Source organism: Pseudophryne corroboree, chromosome 2 (assembly GCF_028390025.1).
Source record: "Pseudophryne corroboree isolate aPseCor3 chromosome 2, aPseCor3.hap2, whole genome shotgun sequence".
NCBI lineage: Eukaryota > Metazoa > Chordata > Amphibia > Anura > Myobatrachidae > Pseudophryne > Pseudophryne corroboree.
Genome location: NC_086445.1, coordinates 614,212,041 through 614,233,446, shown reverse-complemented (window position 1 = coordinate 614,233,446; position 21,406 = coordinate 614,212,041). Strand labels below are relative to the sequence as shown.

At 45.2% G+C, this 21,406-nt stretch overlaps 1 protein-coding gene across 1 annotated transcript in view; it reads left to right on the top strand.

Annotated features, from left to right (window-relative positions):
* CUEDC1 (CUE domain containing 1) overlaps positions 1-21,406 on the top strand; it is a 387,720-nt gene that overhangs the window by 330,608 nt on the left and 35,706 nt on the right. Inside the window, exon 7 of the mRNA XM_063954793.1 lies at positions 17,836-17,931. Coding sequence (XP_063810863.1) covers positions 17,836-17,931 — 96 coding nt within the window. The remainder of the gene's footprint in view (positions 1-17,835; positions 17,932-21,406) is intronic.

The window sequence follows — 21,406 nt, the reverse complement described above, 5'->3', positions numbered from 1 at the left end:
CGCTCACAGTGTTAAACCTTTATAACAATACCAGACACAATGTATTTATGCAGTAAACCTTGGTGCAGTGATAGGGTGTAAATGTAACACAGTGTAACCTTATTAACTTGAAAGCTGTACGAGCGTCTCCGACGCTCTGAGAATACTTAGAAATATAATGAATACACAGATACCGGTCTTAGGTTCTAACACCTTATATGAACGTTCTATTTGCAAAAGAATAATACAATACAAGTCATACACTACCAAAATAACATAGATCACCTAACCGAATAACTACACATAAAATACAATAACAGTACAATAACACTTAAGAGAAGAGAGAGAGAAAGGGGAGAGGAGAGAGAGAGATATGGCTCACAATATCAATAAAGACAATAATATAGTTGCGGAGAAACTTACGCACAAAGGAAACAATCGCATGCGCCTCTGGATATCCAGCTCCCGATTATCAGTGGTGAGAACCGTTGAAGAGAAGAGTAGAGCTGGCCCAGATCGGCTTGTCCTTTTATACCCTACACATAATACAGTACAATGGTCCCTATATTCTTATTGTTCATTGGACACAGGAATTTGCCTTCGCATTATAACAAAAGGTCATAGGTTGATTCATACAGGTGGGCTGTGACTATTTCCAACTGCTCAGGTGGGTGGGAAACTAGGTTTCCCGCCGCATGGATAATAAAGTGCAAATAATAGCAAATGTCCATAAACTTCTTATGTCCATAACTATTCGCACGAGCGATTAATCCGCTCCAAACCAACACCGGAATATTGCTAATTAAATACTCTTCCGATGGATACTAAACACCACTGTTATAACCTCTGTCTGACCCTTCGTATCAAACAAAGAGGGATCTCTTTGTCTATGAACATGCTACATTAACTAAACTTTCAGATTCTATCAAAGGGACCATAATCTACAAAATACATTATATAGTTAAAATATGTTATGAACGAGTCGCCCGCTAGACGCACATAAACTTTACCGTAAATGCGCACACCGTGCGCCTGCGGGTGCCCGCAGCGGCGAGTATGCGCACACACGGCAGGGCTCATGAACGTGCAACAGGCACTCGCATGAGGTGCAAATATGGCAGTGTGTAGCGTGATATTTTTCTGACTTTGACAAGGGTTATCAGCCGATGCATCTGAAGATGTGATCCGTACCACTTGTCTAACAGGTCCCCCTGAAAAGTTCTTGCATGGAACCTGCCGAATGGGATTGCTTCGTAGGAAGCTATCATTTTTCCCAGGACTCGCGTGCAATGATGCACCGATAACTGTTTTGGCTTCAGGAGGTCTCTGACTAGAGATGACAGCTCCTTGGCTTTCTCCTCTGGGAGAAACACTTATTTCTGGTCTGTGTCCAGAACCATCCCCAGGAACAGTAGACGTGTCGTAGGAAACAGCTGTGTCTTTGGACTGTTTAGAATCCAACCGTGCTGTTGTAGCACTTTCCAAAATAGTGCTACCCCGACTAGCAACTGCTCCTTGGACCTTGCCCTTATAAGGAGATTGTCCAAGTACGGGATCATTAAAAACTCCCCTTTTTCGAAGGAGTATCATCATTCCGGCCATTACCTTGGTAACACCCTCGGTGCCATGTACAGTCCAAACGGCAGAGTCTGGACTTGGTAATGGGAATCCTGTACCACAAATCTGAGGTACTCCTGGCGAGGATAGTAAATGGGGACATGCAGGTAAGCATCCTTGATGTCCCGGGATACCATGTAATCCCCCTCGTCCAGGCTTGCAATAACCGCCCTGAGCGATTCCATCTTGAACTTGAATTTTTTTATGTATGTGTTCAAGGATTTTAAATATAAAAAAGGGTCACACCGAACCAAACCGTGTGGAATAGTAACCCCGTCCTTGTTGAAGTAGGGGCACCTTAAGTATTACCTGATGGGAATACAGCTTATTAATTGCCTCTAGCACAGCCTCCCTGCCTGAGGGAGTTGTCGGCAAGGCAAATTTGAGGAAACGGCGGGGGGAAGACATCTCGAATTCCAGCTTGTACCCCTGAAATACTACTTGAATGAAACGGATCCACCTGTGAGCGAGCCCACTGATCGCTGAAATTTTTGAGACGGCCCCCCACCGTACCTGGCTACACCTGTGGAGCCCCCGCGTCATGCTGTGGACTCAGAGGAAGCAAGAGAAGAATTATGATTCTGGGAACAGGCTGACTGGTGCAGCTTTTTCCCTCTTCCCTTGTCTCTGTACAGAAAGGAAGCGCCTTTGACCCGCTTGCTTTTCTGAAGCCGAAAGGACTGTACCTGATAATACAGTGCTTTCTTAGTCTGTGAGGAAAACTGAGGTAAAAATATTTCTTCCCAGCTGTTGCTGCGGATACGAGGTCCCAGAGACCATCCCCAAATAATTCCTCACCCTTGTAAGGCAGAATCTCTATGCGCCTTTTAAAGTCAGCATCACCTGTCCAGTGACAGGTCTTGAATACCCTCCTGACAGAATGGACATTACATTCATTTTGGATGCCAGCCGGCAAAATATCCCTCTGTGCATCCCTCATATATAAGACGACGTCTTTAATATGTTCTCATGTTAGCAAACTAGTATGTTTGACAGGGTCACCGACCACGCTGCAGCAGCACGCTCTGCAGGTTTCAGTCTAGTACCTGAGTGTGTAAATACAGACTTCAGGATAGCCTCCTGCTTTTTATCAACAGGTACCTTCAAAGTGGCCGTTCCTAAAACGGCAGTGCCACCTATTTTGACAACCGTGTGAGCGCCTTATCCACCCTAGGGGATATCTCCCAGCGTAACTTATCCTCTGGCGGGAAAAGGTACGCCATCAGTAACTTTTTAGAAATTACCAGTTTCTTATCAGGGGGAACCCACGCTTTTCACACACTTCATTCATTCATCTGATGGGGGAACAAAACACTGCCTGCTTTTTCTCCCCAAACATAAAAACCCATTTTTAGAGGTTAATGTCAGAAATGTGTAACACATTTTTTATTGCCGGGATCAAGTCACGGATGTTCCTAGTGGATTGTGTATATGTCTCAACCTTGTCGACACTGGAGTCAGACTCCGTGTCGACATCTGTGTCTGCCATCTGAATGAGCGGGCGTTTTTGAGCCCCTGATGGCCTTTGAGACGCCTGGGCAGGCGCGGGCTGAGAAGCCGGCTGTCCCACAGCTGTTACGTCATCCACGCTTTTATGTAAGGAGTTGACACTGTCGGTTAATACCTTTCACCTAACCATCCACTCTGGTGTCGGCCCCACAGGGGGCGACATCACATTTATCGGCATCTGCTCCGTCACTATATAAGCCTCCTCCTCAAACATGTCGACACAGCCGTACCGACACACCGCACACACACAGGGAATGCTCTGACTGAGGACAGGACCCCACAAAGCCCTTTGGGGAGACAGAGAGAGAGTATGCCAGCACACACCAGAGCGCTATATAATGTGGGGATTAACACTATAACTGAGTGAATTTTCCCCCATAGCTGCTTGTATATACAATATTGTGCCTAAATTTAGTGCCCCCCCTCTCTTTTTAACCCTTTGAGCCTGAAAACTACAGGGGAGAGCCTGGGGAGCTTTCTTCCAGCTGCACTGTGAAGAGAAAATGGCGCCAGTGTGTCTGAGGGAGATAGCTCCGCCCCTTTTCCGCGGCCTATTCTCCCGCTTTTTTCTGGATTCTGGCAGGGGTATTTACCACATATATAGCCTCTGGGGCTATATATTGTGGTATTTTTGCCAGCCAAGGTGTTTTTATTGCTGCTCGGGGCGCCCCCCCCCAAGCGCCCTGCACCCTCAGTGACCGGAGTGTGAAGTGTGTATGAGGAGCAATGGCGCACAGCTGCAGTGCTGTGCGCTACCTTGGTGAAGACTGATGTCTTCTGCCGCCGATTTTCCGGACCTCTTCTTGCTTCTGGCTCTGTAAGGGGGACGGCGGCGCGGCTCCGGGACCGAACACCAAGGACTGGGCCTGCGGTCGATCCCTCTGGAGCTAATGGTGTCCAGTAGCCTAAGAAGCCCAATCCGGCTGCAAGCAGGCGAGTTCGCTTCTTCTCCCCTTAGTCCCTCGCTGCAGTGAGCCTGTTGCCAGCAGGTCTCACTGAAAATAAAAAACCTAATTCTATACTTTCTTTCTAGAGGCTCAGGAGAGCCCCTAGTGTGCATCCAACCTCGGCCGGGTACAAGATCTAACTGAGGCTTGGAGGAGGGTCATAGTGGGAGGAGCCAGTGCACACCAGGTAGTCATAAATCTTTCTAGAGTGCCCAGCCTCCTTCGGAGCCCGCTATTCCCCATGGTCCTTTCGGAGTTCCCAGCATCCACTAGGACGTCAGAGAAACTATATTAACCCATTCTGATCATTTTGTGGACATCAGACGGAAACCCTGGTAAATCCAGGGAGGAATTCCCTCTGCCAAAAACGGGCCTTAGCTCACTATCCTCTCCCTGCAGAGTTATGTAACATTGGGAAACTCCACTGCTGGTGGATTCTCACGTCACCCGCCTTGTGGTGACATTCACTCTACATGTCACCAATGTCACCTCACTGAAGGAACCGACAGACAAGCCTGTGGAGGGATGTCTGCAGTCTGTATACTCCCTTACTGGAACCATTCATAAACCTACTATAGCTGCCTCCTGGGTTGCAATTGACACGTGGGTTCAGGCATTACAGGAAGAGCTGCCTAAGTATATATCTGACAATGTTCTGTTATGTATCTGACAATGCCAGACCATACCTGTCTCACAATACCACTGCCACCTGATATGTTCAGGAGGCGTCCTCTGAGGCGTGTGTAGTTGCGGCCAAGGCGTCGATTACGTCTGTCCTGGCTCGCCGCATACTGTGGTTGAGGTCATGGAAAGTGGGCCTGGACCCCAAAAGACCTTGGAGGTACTCCCCTTCACTGGGGACATTATGTTTGGGGTAGACCTAAATAAAATAGTGTCTGAAATAGCAGCTGCTAAGACGGTTTTTCTCCCAACTACTAATCTTTTGCACAGAAGGCAATAGGTATCACTTTCCGTTCCTTTCGGCCTCACAGGAATGCAAAAGGTCAGGCATAACCGAGACAATCTCGTGCTTCCAAACCCACAAAGCCCAATGACAAACAATCCTGGGCAGCCGTCAGCCTGCTTCAAAACATGACAAGCCTGCTGCATGATGGGGCAGCCCTCCCTCTGGGGGATCCCAGGATGGGAGGCCGACTTCTACAGTTCAACCAGATCTGGTTAAAGACCACTTCAGATGCATGGATAATGGAAGTGGTCTCTCACGGGTACTCTGTCTTGTTCAAGAGCCGTCATCCTCGCCAGTTGTTGCACTACGGCCCGGATCCATTAAAGGTGCAAACTATACAAACTGTGGTGAGTTCCCTCCTGAGTACGGGAGTGATTGTGCCGGTACCTCAATCCCAGAGAGGTAGAGGTTAATATTCAACCCTGTTTCTGTCCGAAACTCAGTGGGTCCTTCCGGCCTATACTAAATCTAAATCTTTGAACAAGTTTGTGAGAGTGTCCAAGTTTCATATGGAAACACTGCGCTCCATTGTACTGGCTAGGTAACCTGGAGACTATATGGTATCCCTGGATATACAGAATGCATACCTGCATATACCTTTTGCCGTATCGCATCAGCAGTTTCTGCGATTTGCTAATGGCAACCTCCATTCTAATTCCAGGCTCTGCCATTTGGACTGGCTACGGATCCTCGGATCACCTGCCATATCTAGACGACCTGATGATTCTGGCAAATGCCCACAAAGTCCTCCTCAGTCATCTGCAACTGAAGGTAACATTCCTGCAAGGCCAGGAATGGAATGGAAGAAGTCCTCGCTGGTCCCAGCTCAGACCATGGTGCACCTGATGGGCATTCCTGGACACACACAGTCAGAAGACTGGTTCTGTCTCCAGAAAAAGTCCTGAAGATTCAGGACAGGATAAGATGCTTCCTCAGTATCCTAGACTGTCTATACACTTGGCGATGCAAGTACTTGTCCTGATGGTATAGGCCTTTGACGTGGTAGAGTACGCTCACTTTAATTCCTGCCCACCACACAGGTTAATTCTGTCTAAATGGGACGGCCTGCTTAATTGGATCAGTTTTCACATGATCTCTTTGAACTGGAGGTTCACCTGTCGCTGATCTGGTGAATCCAGGACCAGCAAGAGCAGGGGCCATCCCTTCTGGGTCCCCGACTGGGTTCTGCTGACAATGAACATCTGTCTGACGGGTTGGAATGCGTTGTTGGAGCAACACTCTTTCCAGGGTCAGTGGACCATGTAGGAATCACTCCTCCCGATAAACATTCTGGAATTGCGGGCGGTGTTCAAGGCTTTGTCTCTCGCCCTACCTCTGATACAGAACAGGCCTGTTCAAGTACGGTCAGACAACGCCACCACGGTGGCATATATAAACCATCAAGGCGGCATTCGAACCCGCATGGCAATGATGGAAGTGTCAAAAATCCTTCATTGGACGGAACGCCATCTGCCAGCAATATCGGCAGTGTTCATTCCGGGAGTCCTCAACTGGTAAGCGAATTTCCTCAGTCGTCAGGACTTGCACGCCGGAGAGTGAAGTCTTTTTCAGGAAGTCTTTCAACTCCTAGTGGACAACTGGGTCCTACCAGATGTAGAACTGATGGCATCTCGACACAATCACAAAGTTCCGGTCTTCGGATCAAGAACTAGGGATCCTTAAGCAGCGTTCGTGGACGCACTGGCAATTCCATGGAACTTTCGACTGCCTTGCATGTTCCCTCCAGTGTCACTCCTGCCATGGGTACTGGGGAAGTTCAAACAAGAAGGAGGAATACTACTTTTAGTCACCCCAGCGTGGCCTCAAAGGCATTGGTTCTTAGACCTGCACAGTGTGTCGACAGAGAACCCCCTTCTACTTCCTCAGCTCCTGGACCTCCTCAGGCAGGGCCCTTGTCTCTACCCAGACCTGGCCAGACTGGCTTTGACGGCATGGCTCTTGAAGCATCACTCCTGAGGGCCAAAGGTTTCTCTGAGGTGGTTATCCAGACTATGTTGAAAGCCCGCAAACAGGCCTCTAGATTTAATACAGGGTTTGGAATTCTTACTTCACATGGTGTGCTGATTAGAATTATGATGTCTCTACATTCAGAACTTCCAGAAATCTGGCTTTTCTGCAATGAGGCCTTGAGTTAGGTCTCCGTCTGGCCTCCCTCAAGGTTAACATATCTGCCTTGTCGGTATCGTTTCAGAGAAAAATTGCGTCTATACCTGACATTCATACTTTCACTCAGGGTGTACTTAGGATTCAGCATCCCTATGTATGTCCCTTCTGTGGCTCCATGGGATTTAACTGTTGTATTGAAAGCCCTGCAAGAGTCTCCATTTGAACCTCTTGAGTCAGCGGACCTTAAATGGCTCACTCCCAAGGTCCTGTTTTCGCTGGCTATTGCCTTGGCAAGACTGGTGTCGGATTTAGGCGCTTTGTCCTGTCGTCCACACTATTTGCTTTTTCACAGTAACCGGGCAGTTCTGCGAACTCGATCGGGTTATTTACCTAAGGTGGTGTCATCTTTTCACCTTAACCAGAGATTGTGGTTCCAGCCTTTATCTCTTCGGACTTGTCTTCCAAAGAGTGTTCTTTGGATGTGCTAAGGGCTCTCCGTATTTATGTGGAGAAGACTGCCTTTATCAGGAACTCAGATTCCCCTTTCTGTACTGTTTGGTTTCCACAAACATGGCTTGCCTGCAAATAAGCAAACATTGGCAGGATGGATTAGAATGGTGATTGCACAAGCTTATGCGCAGGCTAGACTCCCAGCTCCTGCTGCTATTAAAACCCATTCTATTCTGTCTGTTGGACCTTGTGGGGCGGCCTGCCATGGCGCGTCGCAGAACAATTGTGCAAGGCGGCTACATGGTCGTCAGTGAACACGTTCATTAGGTACTATGCCTTTGATACTTCCACCTCCCAGGATTCTTCCTTTGGACGCCGAGTTGTCATACCTGCTAAGGCGCGTCCCCTCCCTTGAGGAACTGCTTTAGGACATCCCCGATGCTTTCCTGTGGAAACCAATCTATCCTGCTGCAGAAAATAGAGTTATGGTAGACTTACCATTGTTAACTCTTTCTGCGAGGTACATCGGTTCCACAGGGCGCCCACCCTGACGCACCTAGCTTCTTTGGGTTGTATGACATTAGCCGCTGGTACCTTCTCCTGTCGTGAGAATGTGGTTGTATGTGACTAACATCTGCCTTCTCTATTGCCTGCTCCTGCATTAGACTGGTTAACAAAACTGAGCTCTCAGTGCCTGGAGGCGGGGTTTATAGGGGAGGCCCCAATGCATCCTGGGACAGCCTAAAGCTTTAGCCTGTTAGTGCCTCTGGATCAAGAGCCACTCTACACCCCGATGTTTTCCTGTGGAACCAATGTACTTCGCAGAAAGAGAGTTAACAATGGTAAGTCTATTATAACTCTATTTTATGTATAAATTGTTCCAGATAGTATTTTTTTTGTGAATTTCCAAACCTCATCATCCATTATTGTCTCATTTTACACAGATGAAAGATATTGCCCTGATAATTGGTTTTCAGTTAACTTCTATCTGTGAATCCTTTAGAAATGCTAGATTTTATGAATGAAAGATCCCCTATCTCAAATAATATTGGTCATACTGGGAATCTGAAGGAAAGATGTGAAAATAAAGACCAAGGGAGCATTCAAAGAATATTCTATGATAAAGTTCTAGATATTCACAAGACAGTAAAAGGCTAATGGGAAATGGAAGGTGCATCATACAATACCACCCAGGCACTACTTAGACAAGGCTGTCACTTAAAACTACACTTTAGAGAAAGATGCCTTGGGAAGAGAGTCACAGAGTAGTCACTTATCACTTTAAAGGAGCTATAGAGTTCAATGACTGAGAGTGGCTTGAAGTTCACCAGTCAACCATATTAACCATAACAACATGTTGAACCTTGAAGTAGATATTCAACAGCATCAGATGACTACACTGGGTTCCACTGCTGTAAACTAAGAACAAGAATCTGAGGCTACAGTGGCACTAGCTCATCAAAACTTTAAATAACATCATCCATACTGACAAACCTTGATTTCTGTTGCAATGTGCAGATGGTATGGCCAGAACTTGGTGCAAACGACATGTCACGGTTTGATGCACAAGGTTACCTGGGTCAGGTGATGACCGATGTCAAGGGTCTGAGGCTTGGAGCTGGAGTCGAGGAGGCTGAATATTGATCATTTACATGGGAATTGGGTGGCAATGAGAACTGCCTTAGATACAAGTTCAAGGTTATGAACTCTGCAGTGGTAATGTACCAGACTGGTTACCGACTTAAGAAAGCTGTACCGGACTGGTTACCGGCTGAGGAATACAGCTGGACCGGACAGGCTACCGGTTGAGGAATATAGTTGGACCGGTCTGGCTACCCGCTGAAGAGATGCTGCTGGACTGGACCGACTACCGGCTGAGGAGTACAGCTGGACTGGACTGGTTGCCGGCTGAAGTATAACGCTGGACCAAACTGGTTACCGTCTAAAGTATATAGCTGGACCGGACTGTTTATCGGCTGAAGTATAAACTGGACCTAGTACTGCTGCACAGGAAAAGAAATGCAGGTTCACTTGTCACACACAATGTAGCTAGTTGCACAGGCCCCTTCCTGTTCCTGGAGACCTGCATTATACCCTTTAGTAGACTGCCATTGGTGGAAGGAGTCAGCTGAGAGTAACCAGCACTCTACTTTTACTATAGTGAATAGTCCGATCAACTGACCAGGAAACATGGCTGCTTGGAACTTCTTGTGAACATAAATAACTAAATAACAGAGATACCAGAAGCTGTACACAAGATCCTACTGATTACTCACACAAGGGAAACCTACACAGGTACCTTAATCAGGAGAGAGAAACACAGACACATGCTGAGCTCAGAAACTGAAGTCTGCATAGAGCCTGCAAGACTGAGAGTAATCCTGAAATCCATGCAGAACAGAAGGTAAGGTTGCAAGGAACACTTAAGCACTAAATGAGTCCCCGGCAACGCCGAAATTGGTGGCGGCAGGGACCAGTCGGGGTGCCGGCATTGGCAAGTATATACACACTTGCCGATGCCAGCGGGGAAGGGGAGCAACAGCAGGGGGAACAGCGCCAATGTTGCATCTTCAGCATGGCTCTCTTTAGCGAGGACCTCCCTCGTCTGTACATGTTCAGACGAGGGAGGGGGTGCTGCTGAGGTTGCAGTGTTGATAGAGGAAGTCAGTGTGTCTCTGGATGCACTGAATAAACATTTTAAAATCTGCTCAAAATTAGTTGTTGGCACATACAGTGTCTCATGAAATGTTCTAAGTAGCATTGTTAAAAAGGGATTGATGAAATTGAAGACCTAGATGAGTAGATGGGCTAGTAACTGACTAATCAGCAACTCCAAATGTTATGCATAATAAATACATGCTGCCCAGCATTCCAATATTTAAAAATGAGATGGAGCTTTGATCGCATTACTTGTTGCACAAAGTGATGCCGTGCAGCCATGTACTTAGTGACTTGAACTCCATTTAGTTCCCTGTACACACCCTTGTTCTGTCACACCGAGCAGTGGCAGATGTGTACTGCAGTGGAAGGCTGAGCTGGATAATATACATGTACTGAAGATAAATAATTCTGAGTTTGAAAATTTACTATAAGAGCCTATTGGGTCACAATAAAAATACTTTCTGGAACAATCTGTGTAATGTGTTCTGTACATAGACAAATTTGTTGAGTTTTAAAGGGGTTGAATACTTTTGCAAGACACTGTATGCTTAGATTAACATGCAAGCAGTGTCTGTTTTTACCCAGTCTTATTATTTGTTCCCAGTTGTAAAAAAGCTCTTTCTCTCCCCTACATCATGTCACCAGGTTAGGATGGAAGGGTTTTCCTAACGGAGCAGTGGCTTCATACACCGTTCAGAGCCAGTGATGCGATAGAAAATAAAATAACTATTTTTTGCATTTTACCCTGCCTCACATCCCATCAGAGAACTGTCCCAAAGCTGTGGACGAGGGCTTTCCAGTGACGTGAGGCAGTCACTTCCTGCTTGGCAGTGCCCTCTTCTGCTTTTCTTTGAGCAGAGCTCCAGTGGGATTTTTGGTTTAGTCCTAAGGATGCATAGGTTGGGTAAGGTATGAGGTGCGGTAATAGGGGAGGAACAATAGTGAGAATGGTTCAAGAAGGAAGGGGCAAAAGCACTCCAGAGGAGATAATAAAACTGTGTGTTATATTTAACTGTGGGAAATATTAAATAGAAATTTAGACCATGAGGTTAATCGATACATATAGAGAATGCTTAGCTTATACCATGTAGATGTGTCAGTCGAAGAAAAAAATTATATTGGAGCAACGGTTCAGGTGTTGTGGAGCTGAAAATTCCTATTCAAAGGCTATGGGAGAAGTATGTGCTTGCAAAGTAAACATCTGCTATGTCTGTTGCTTGATAGGATCTCCGTTTTTCACTAGTCTTGCCTGAGCAGTGTTGAAGGCAAGTTATCTTGTAAAATAGCTTGGGAAGGTTAAGTGAATGGTTGTGGAATTTGTCTGAGAAGTTAAGCTTTCAAGAATGGCTTGAAGGTTTGGATGCTGTATGAGGAAGGGTGTTCTACAGACTGGGTGCAGTCCAGAAGAAGTCCTGTAACCGGGAAGGAGTGCAGATAATTTGTGTGAAGGAGAGATGCAATCTTGGTGAAAGCAAAGAGGTAGATTTAGGGAATTTTTGAATCTACAGAACAGATGTATGTTGGTGTAGTTTTGTTTATAGCCTTGTATGTTAGTAGAAGTATTTTATATTTGATTTGATAATATACAGGAAGCCAGTGTAGAAACTGACAGAGTAGGGCAGCACTAGAAGAACACTTTGCAAGGAGAATCCATCTAGACACAGCATTTTAAAATAGAGTGTTAGAGTTTTATAATTTGTCAGAGGAAGACCAGTAAGGAAGTTATTGCAATAATCAATTTGCCAGGCAATTAGTTTATGTCTTTGAGTTTTAGCAGTGTCCCTTGTGACATATGTGCATATTCCTGAAATATTTCTTAGATGTATCTAACAGGATTTACAAACAGATATGTACTGTATGGACAAAGGACAGTTCTGAGTCAAGGATGACACCTAGGCAGCGGACTTCTAAGTTAGGGTTGACCTGTTGTCAGTAGGGAAAGAGATGTCAGCAAGGTAACTTCTGTTTACTGCTGGGATTATTATTAGTTCTGTTTTGCAAAGATTGAGTTTGAAGTGGTGAGAATATACCCAAAATGTAATGGCAGAAAGACAGTAACAGGAGCCAAGAGCAAATACTGAAATCCTAATTATCTCATTAGTTTTCAAAGAGATGTAGTATAGATAGATGATGATATTAGGATGAGGTGTTGAACCACTGCGCTCAAACGTCTGCGTGTTTACACAATATTTTTGTTGACAGAGTAAGTACTGTACGATGAATCTCTAGTGTACTGGGGTTGAAAATTTACTATTTGTATATACAGGTATCAGTTGGGGCATAACAATAGGCTTTTCTTGTGGAATAGCAGAATGATGCAGATTATAACAGTCTGAAGTTGTCTCAAGTGATTTCCCTGTGTTGAAATGGTAAAACAAACTATCCATTAATGAGAAGAGCAGCATGAACCAAAATGCTCCCACTATGTTGGAATGGTGAAATTAATTGTCAATGGCCCTCATTCCGAGTTGATCGCACGTAGCAACTTTTTGATGCTCGTGCGATCAACTTGACGCCGCCTAAGGGGAGTGTATTTTAGCATAGCAAGGCTGCGATCGCTTGTGCAGCCCTGCTATGCTAAAAAAGATTCCTGCAAAACAAGACCAGGGTCAGACTTACCCTGTGCGACGGATCCAGCGAGGAAGGTCCCGGGATTGACATCAGACATCCACCCTCCAAACGCCTGCACACGCCTGTGTTCGGATCTCCACGCCCAAAAAACTGTGAGTAGACGCCCCGGAACGCCTCCCCGCTGTCAATCTTCTTGCGATTGCGCTAGCGGTCACTTTCTTCCTTATTCTGGCCGCTGTCCAGCGACAGCCATCGCCAGACAACGATGCGCAGTTCCGACCCGTTCGCACCGCAGCGAAGAACCACTGCGTGCATACGGGTTGGTATGACCCCCAGTATGCGAACAAGACTGCAAGAACCCCTATACACAGGGTAGACACAAAAACACAGCTCTCCTATAGTAATGCCTCTATATGGTAAATAACAGGATGCTTAACTCTATTTACCAAGCAGTGAAAAACAAGGATTTTTACCACTAGGTAACACCATATTAAGACAGCATCACCTATAGCAGGCAGTGGGGACCAGAAAGCTGCTTCAAGTTTGCTGGATACCTATGGGGTTACACAGGTCTGTGCATACTCTGACGGCTGCCTTACATGCATAGTTTGCATGCTTGAATAAGCATGGAAAGATACCAGTAGAGCGAGAGAGATTATAGCTTGTAGATAAAGTTGGGACAAGCACAGGGGATAGAAATTCAAGTCTATTCATAAATAAGAGAAATGCCTGTTTTTGTGGACAACAGGGCTTTTCTCTGCTTTGGTGTATTCACAAAGGGAGTAACTATGGAGAAGTTCCTGACTTCTCCAGCAGCACCCCCGCTCCCTGCCTGAATTGCACCACCTGGTGAGTGCTATTCATTAAAGGATGCAAAGCTCCGCTTTCCGCTTCTCCAAGGAGTACAGATTTGCCATCTCAGGACAGCGTAATCTGTACTTGGTTGCAGAAACTGCAGGGAAACTCTCTGCCTGGCACTAGCCCCACCCCTGAACTCCCAGCAGCCTCCATGTACCTCAGCTGTCGGTGCATGTGCAGAAGGGACCCGCCAGCTGACTCCAAGTACCGCAGAGGGGACTGCAGGAGAAGCCAGCATTGCTGGATGGAGCCCAGGATACCAGATCACATCGCCAGAGAGGTGAGTATATGTGAATTGCTACTTATCAAAGTTATACAGGGTATATTGCATCAGGGTGGTATTCAGTATGACGGTTGTTGGGATCCCGGCGCTCAGTATGCCGGCGCCGGAATCCCGACACCCGCCATACCACAACTATTCTCCCTCTTAGGGGTCCACGACCCCCCTGGAGGGAGAATGCGCCCCCGTGCCCGCAGCGCGCTCGCCCACAAGGGGCTCATTTGCGCTCGCCCAGCTGCCGGTATGCCGGCGGTCGGGATCCTGGCACCGATATGCTGGCCGCCGGGATCCCGGCTGCCGGCATACCACACTGCACCCATTGCATCGAACTGATGCAATGTATAGTGATAAGTAACTATTCCTTTTTAATTATGTACATGAATAAACCTCATTGTCCGATTTGTGAAGGGATAGCGTTAGAACAGGTAGTAGAGTAAAAAGATTAGAAGAGTAGATCCTTCAGGAGGTATCCAGTTACCTGGAAAGAAACATCTGTTGCGAAAAATTTTAGTTTCTCATGATTTTTCCCGATGTTTCACCAATATTTTTTTAACAGGCTATCCAATTTGGTCACCTGTAAAAAACCCAAAACAAAACATCATGAAAACACACAGGTTTAGTGAAACTGTCGGTAGATGAAACAAACTCCCTGATAAATCGGCGCAAGCCGCAGATTATCGGGACTAATAGGATAGTGAGACAATTAGCCACGGTAATTGGCCGCTGCTAATTGGATACACCCCATCATGATCTTTATCTGAGGGGGTCAAATAAAGAGAAGTTGCCTGAGGGTTCTAGAAGGGAATAGCTCAGAATTCAGGCTGAGAAAGTTACCATTTCATGTCTGGTTACAATTTAATGTATAGTGGGCCGAATTCAGCATGAAACGCATCTACGATGCGGTCACATGCTGAAGTCCTTCTGGAGTGTTCTCATGCGCAGAAGCCACAGTGCGAGTGCGCACACAGTGAGATGCGATGGAATCTCACATATGCGAACACCTCTGCCTGATTGACAGGCAGAGGCGTTCATGAGGTGGGAGGGGCGTCGACAAAGTTTTTTTGGGGGGGCGTGGTGACGTAAGACGCAGACCTTCGAGCCTAAACATGGCGTGTAGCTGTCTGCCCTCACAGCTAGGTTGTGCAGGCACAGGGCTACTCTTAAGATGTGAGCGCTTCACTGCTGAGTGAAGCGTTCACATGTTAGTGGTGGGAAGGGCCCGGCATTTGGGGGGGACTTGCCCTGTGCTGAGCGTCCCCCTGCATGTTAGTGTAAAGGGTTTTGCACAACTACAAGTCATGCTGAATTAGGTCCAGTGTGCGGATTTGATAGTTAAAACCAGGAGTGTTAACAGTTACATATCAGTATAGAACACAGGTTCTCAAACCCGGTCCTTACAACAAACCCCCCCCCCTCCCCACACACACACACACACACACACACACGCACACGCACACGCACACACACACACGCACACACAGTGCATGCTTTGCAGGTCTACTCACAGAGTCACAAGTGAAGTAATTAGCTCCACCTGTGTCAGTGAGTAATAAGTACACCTGTGTACCTGCCGGGTTACCTGAAAAACATGGACTGTTTGGGGTCCTGTGGACCAAGGGGGTATTTAAGAGTTGATCGTAGATGTGCTAAATTTATCACATCTGTGATCAGTTACTCTAACATGCTGGGGGGTGCCAGCACAGGGCTAGGGTGCCCCACATGTCAGTCCCTGCCCCCCCTCCCCCGCACAGGTACAAAAGCATCGCACGGTGGCAATGCTTTTGTACCTGGTGAGTAGCTCCCTACCTGCGCAGCTCCTGTGTTCTGGCAGGGAGCCACCCACCGTATCCCGGGTGATGTCACACACAGCCGCCGCGGCCTACCCCCCCAAATGGTCCGACATGCCTCCATTGTCAGGACCGTGCCCCACCGTTGGCACGCCCCCTCCCGCCCCACGACCGCCTCTGCCTGTCAATCAAGCAGAGGCGGTTGCACCAGTGAGATGCTGATAGCATCTCACTGGCTGCACATGTGCAGTGCGCCCTGTGCATAGTAATTCAGGCTGCGATCGCTGCAGCAATCCAGTCTGAATTACCCCCCAAGATTGAGAATCACTGGTATAGAAGTGTAGTCATATGCATTAACCACAAAAATGTTAAAAAGCAAAAAAAAATATTTTGGTATTTATTATGGTTAACTACCTAAGGTGTATACTTATAAAGCTATGAACAGCCATTTTGCCACCGTTTTACCCAATCTTATAATGGGTTACCGCTTCTCTGACCTTACGTGAAAGAGCAAGGTTTTTCAGCACTAGGTAACGCCATTTTGAAATGCCATCACCTACATATTACCTGTAGCTGGCAAAGGGGACCAACAAAACCTCTCATTTCACATTGACTAGTCTGCGGCATCGTTATGCTGCTGGAAAACTAGAGGACACTGCCGAGCAGAGAGTGACCGCAACATGTCACTGGACAGGTGGTTATTGAAGAATATAAAAAGTAAAATAGGAGAGATTCTTTTTAATAGCTATTTGCTTGGATGATAAATGTATCCACATAAAGATAATATAACCGTTAATTAAATAATAATTCTGAACACACACACATAAAATAGAGGCCCTGGGTAACTGTATTACATAACATAAAAATGTATTTAATGTCTAAATGAATTAATTTTTTAAATGATTGCTTGCTAGTCTTGTAATATACACATGCATCATCACCTTCTTGAATAAAGACAAAAGAAGAAGAAATAGAAGCAGTATAATATCACTGGTTGTAGTGTACTTCTTAACCACTTACATGGCTTGGTTACTTGAGATGCGACCACCAACAGATGAGCTGCCAGACACATTACATGTGACCATGCCCTCCACCTCTTACCCCGGTATTTTCTGACATGAAAGCAGTAAATGTGGAGAGTATCTAATCTTTACTTGCAGGACATTATGCTATGTATTTCCTCAAGTATAATTAGGAGTAGATGTTAGGTGAGTATTGTGCCCTGTTGTTTTTTTTATCTTTTTTTTTTTTTTTTTTGCAACACAAGTTTTTAGTTGATGTTGTAAAGTGTTTGCAAATATTACTTTGTATTTTACTGATGTTCAGTCATTTTCTCACACATTGCATGTTTGTACATTTTAAAGATGTGTGGTTTAATCAGTGGTTCCCAATCTGGGTGCCTTAGGTTGGTGGTCCAGGACCAATTAAAATTATTTATGGTCAATTTGACTGACAACCAGAGCTGGTGGCTGCCATTCATAAAACGTGGACAACTTGAAACACAACCCCGTCTACTACCACATAAGTAAAGCTGAGGATGACCTATAAAAACAATTTACTTAATTGAATATTTTTTTCTGAATTTGTCAGTAAGAAACATTTGGCCTAGGGGTGCCGCAGAACAAATGCTGATACTCTAGCGCGCCATGATTCAAAAAAGTTTGGAAACCAGTGGGTTAAATAATTATTGCACACACTAAAATGCTGCACGGGCAGGTCATTTTAGGTGTACTCTGTATGAGAAAGTATTCAAGGCAGAACTGTCAGTATCACTAGTGTAAATATGCATGTTGATTCTGATACATATCGTTTTCTATACTACTTTCCATCTATCTAATGAGTAATCTAAACTAGGATGTATTGGATTCCTTAGGTCACATACAGTATTTCCTAATTATTTAGATTTACATGCATTCATTTAGTAAAAACTGACATATAGTGAAAGCTCCAACTGCTTTTTTTAGGCCATTAATCTACTGTATAATAGCTGATTGGTTTTTACTAGTGTCAACTTTTATTCTACAGTAAATCAGGTTAATGACTATTTGCATAATGATTGATGTGTGTTTTCTTCTTTTACAGCAGATGAATTCCAGGCTGTATCTGGGCTCTGTGACTCCAATAGTGCTATATCTGAAGATGCCTTATTTAGGGATAAATTAAAACACATGGGAAAATGTAAGTACCTTACATATAGATATATAACTCCACAGCAGCCGGCACTCCAGTGTACGTTAACAGCATACCTCAGTGCCTGAACAGTAGCAAACACATCCTTCCAAAAAGAACGGCACTTAAGACTAATGAATGCAATAAAAAAACTTGTATTTAACGTGCAACGTATAATATATACAGTGTGTATGTATGTATGTATGTATGTATGTATGTATGTGTGTATATATATATATATATATATATATATATATATATATATTTAATTTATTTATATTTTTACTTTCTTTTATTAAAGCTTCAATAAATGACAATACATCAATATGACAAATGTACATTAAACGTAAGTGACCATAACATTTGCATCAGGGATACAATGTTCCCACAAAAATAAAAAAAATAAAAGATATTTGAATAACAAGGTATTGGTGCATATTCCACCAACATAGACCTATCAGTAATTTTCAGTAATATTTAAAATTAAACAGATATTGTAGGATCACCAAGAAAAACAATTGTTTCGTACCATAAATTGTTGCGAAAACATTTCGCTATCGACTGGGAGTTTCTATATAGCTCTCCTAAGTAACAAAAATGTGTTGGGTACGAACCTCCTTTTGTAAAGATGCTTCCAGCTAGTCCATATGAAAGATAAAAAATAACTTTTCCTTAAAATTTTCAGTATTAGGTTTTGTACTCTTGTGTCCATAACTGTACAATTGCTTTGCAGGCAGCCAAAGATGCTGGTAATAATAACTTTCTAACCCCCCTGGGAACTCTTGATATCTGTGGGTAATATACTGAAGATTGCCCATTCAGGCGTGAGTTGTTTTGCATAGTTGACTAAGTATTCAATAGTAAAGCTCCAGACTTGTTGCCAGAACTTCTTACTATGGGGGTGATTCCGAGTTGTTCGCTCGCTAGCTGCTTTTAGCAGCTTTGCACACGCTAAGCCGCCGCCTACTGGGAGTGTATCTTAGCATAGCAGAATTGCTAACGAAAGCTTCGCTAATTTTCTCGTAACGATTACCCCGCAGTTTCTGAGTAGCTCCAGACTTACTCAGCCATTGCGATCAGCTCAGTCCTTTTCGTTCCTGGTTTGACGTCACAAACACACCCAGCGTTCGCCCAGCCACTCCCCCGTTTCTCCAGCCACTCCTGCATTTTGCAACTCGAACGCCTGCGTTTTTCCGCACACTCCCATAAAACGGCCAGTTTCCGCCCAGAAACACCCACTTCCTGTCAATCACACTACGATCAGCAGAGCGATGAAAACTTTGTTATGCTGTGAGTAAATGACCAAACTTTTGTGCTAATTTACTTGGCGCAGGCGCACTGCGTACATTGCGCATGTGCAGTTTGCGACTAATCGCTCCGTAGCGGAAAAAAATAACGAGCGAACGACTCAGAATTACCCCCTATATGGGCAAGTCCAAAAGCAATGAAACAAATCTGCAGGACTTAATTTACATTTAAGACAGGCAGAATTCTCTAGAATTCCCATTTGGTATCCTCTAGAAGGGGGAAATGTATGAATGATGAAAGATGTTGAGGTACAGTTCCGTAAATTTAGCCATCGGAAATGTAGCAGTTGAATATTCTAATAATTTTAGAAGAACACTGTGCAAGGCCTGTTTGCAGAGTATTCCAGAGAGATTCTGAGAAATGTATAATATATATCTATTGCCCCCCTAATTGGAGGTGGTGCCATTAGTGAGTTGTCCAAAGGTTGTCCCAATCTTCCGCTGGGATGAGGTTAGACGTTTTGCTTTCATTGTATTGGGCCTAAAAAAAAAGAAATTCGAGTGACCAATCACTGGGAATTTCTCAACAGCTTCAGAATACAGTATGATAAGGGTCTATGTGTTTCAGAGATAATTAATTTTCCGTAGGTCTTCAATCTCCTAGTTATAAAAAATTTTGTGGGGCCTCACCGTTTTAAAAGCCAGGATTCTGTACGAAAGGTAAATGAATGGTATAAAGTGAATTCAATTTATATTTATGTCTTAAAAGCCAGCAGACTTTTCTGGTGGTTATGGAGGGGATTATTAAGAATATCCTGTGGGATTGCACAGGTAAAAAAATTATCTTCCAATGGGGTATTAGTATACGTCTGCTGAGCAGTCAGCCAATCTTTGAAGTATCTAAACAATGCTGCGTAGTTATATGTAAATACATCCGGAAAATTAATCTCATTCCATTTAGGTTGGCATAACTTGATCATGCCAATTCTTGTTTTTCTCCTGCAGGGTCCACAGGTTATCCACAGGATAACACTGGGATATGAGGTAGCAACAGCGAATTGACACCAAACGATCAAAGAAAACAACGGGCCCGTCCCTATATCCCCTGCCTCCTGGCTCAGGCAATTCAGTTTTTGTTTGGTGCGGCAGGAGCCGGACCATGGTCAATGGGCTGCTGGTTTTTAGCAGTAATAAGCTTTTTTATTTTATTTTTATAGTCTTACTATATTTTTTGAGCAATCTTTCTAAAAAGCGTCTTATACGTACCTTAGAAAGAGTCGCACCAATAACTCCCCGCTGGGTCGTGATAATGCTTACCCACGTGTACAGTGCTGTTTCGATGGTTGTCTGTGTAGGATGTACTAGCAAGTCCAGCAGACGTCACCAGGCTGTGGCCGGAGCACGGCGCAAAGGTAAGGCATCAGTTCCGCTTAGTAGGGAAACGCAAGACACAGCCGCACTGTCTCGGGATGGAGACTACCGAACAGTCGCTGACATGGGTGCCACCTCGGGTGCACCAGCACTAGGCCTCAGGGATCATAGCCTCCAGTGGTAGTATGAGGCCGCGATCCCTAGGGTTGATGTCAGCAGTACGCAGTAAGACGTGCCCTTGGTCGCCCCTTCCCCCGGTTCATGACCAGTTTACTCAGAGTTTCCCGCCATGAACGGAGTTCCTGCTTCCGTCTAAGAGGCTGTGTATCTAAAAGGACCCAGTCGCAGCATAGGCAGCTGTGTGACTGGTGCGTCTGTGTTCATTTGGGCGTCTGTGTTCACTTTAGGTTCACAGGGCGATTGTGTACACTAATAGCGTCAGGATCCACTCAGCGTTCACTAACTTATTGATCGATCCTGGAATCGGGGTGAAGTCTCCTGTATCCCACTCTCCTGAGCCGGGTGATACAGCACTAAGGGGGTCATTCCGAGTTGATCGTTCGCTGCCGATTTTCACAGCACAGCGATCAGGTCAAAAAAAATGGCAAAACTGCGTATGCAATGCGCAGGCGCGTCGTACGGGTACAAAGAGGATCGATGCTGGGCGATGGATTTAGCGAAGATTCCATTCGCACAGCTGAACGCAAGGTGATTGACAGAAAGAGGGCGTTTATGGGTGTCAACTGACCATTTTCTGGGAGTGTTTGGGAAAATGCTGGCGTGTCTAGGTGATTGCAGGTCGGGTGATCGCAAGGGCTGAGTAAGTCCAGAGCTACTCTGAAACTGCACAAAATGTTTTTGCTGCA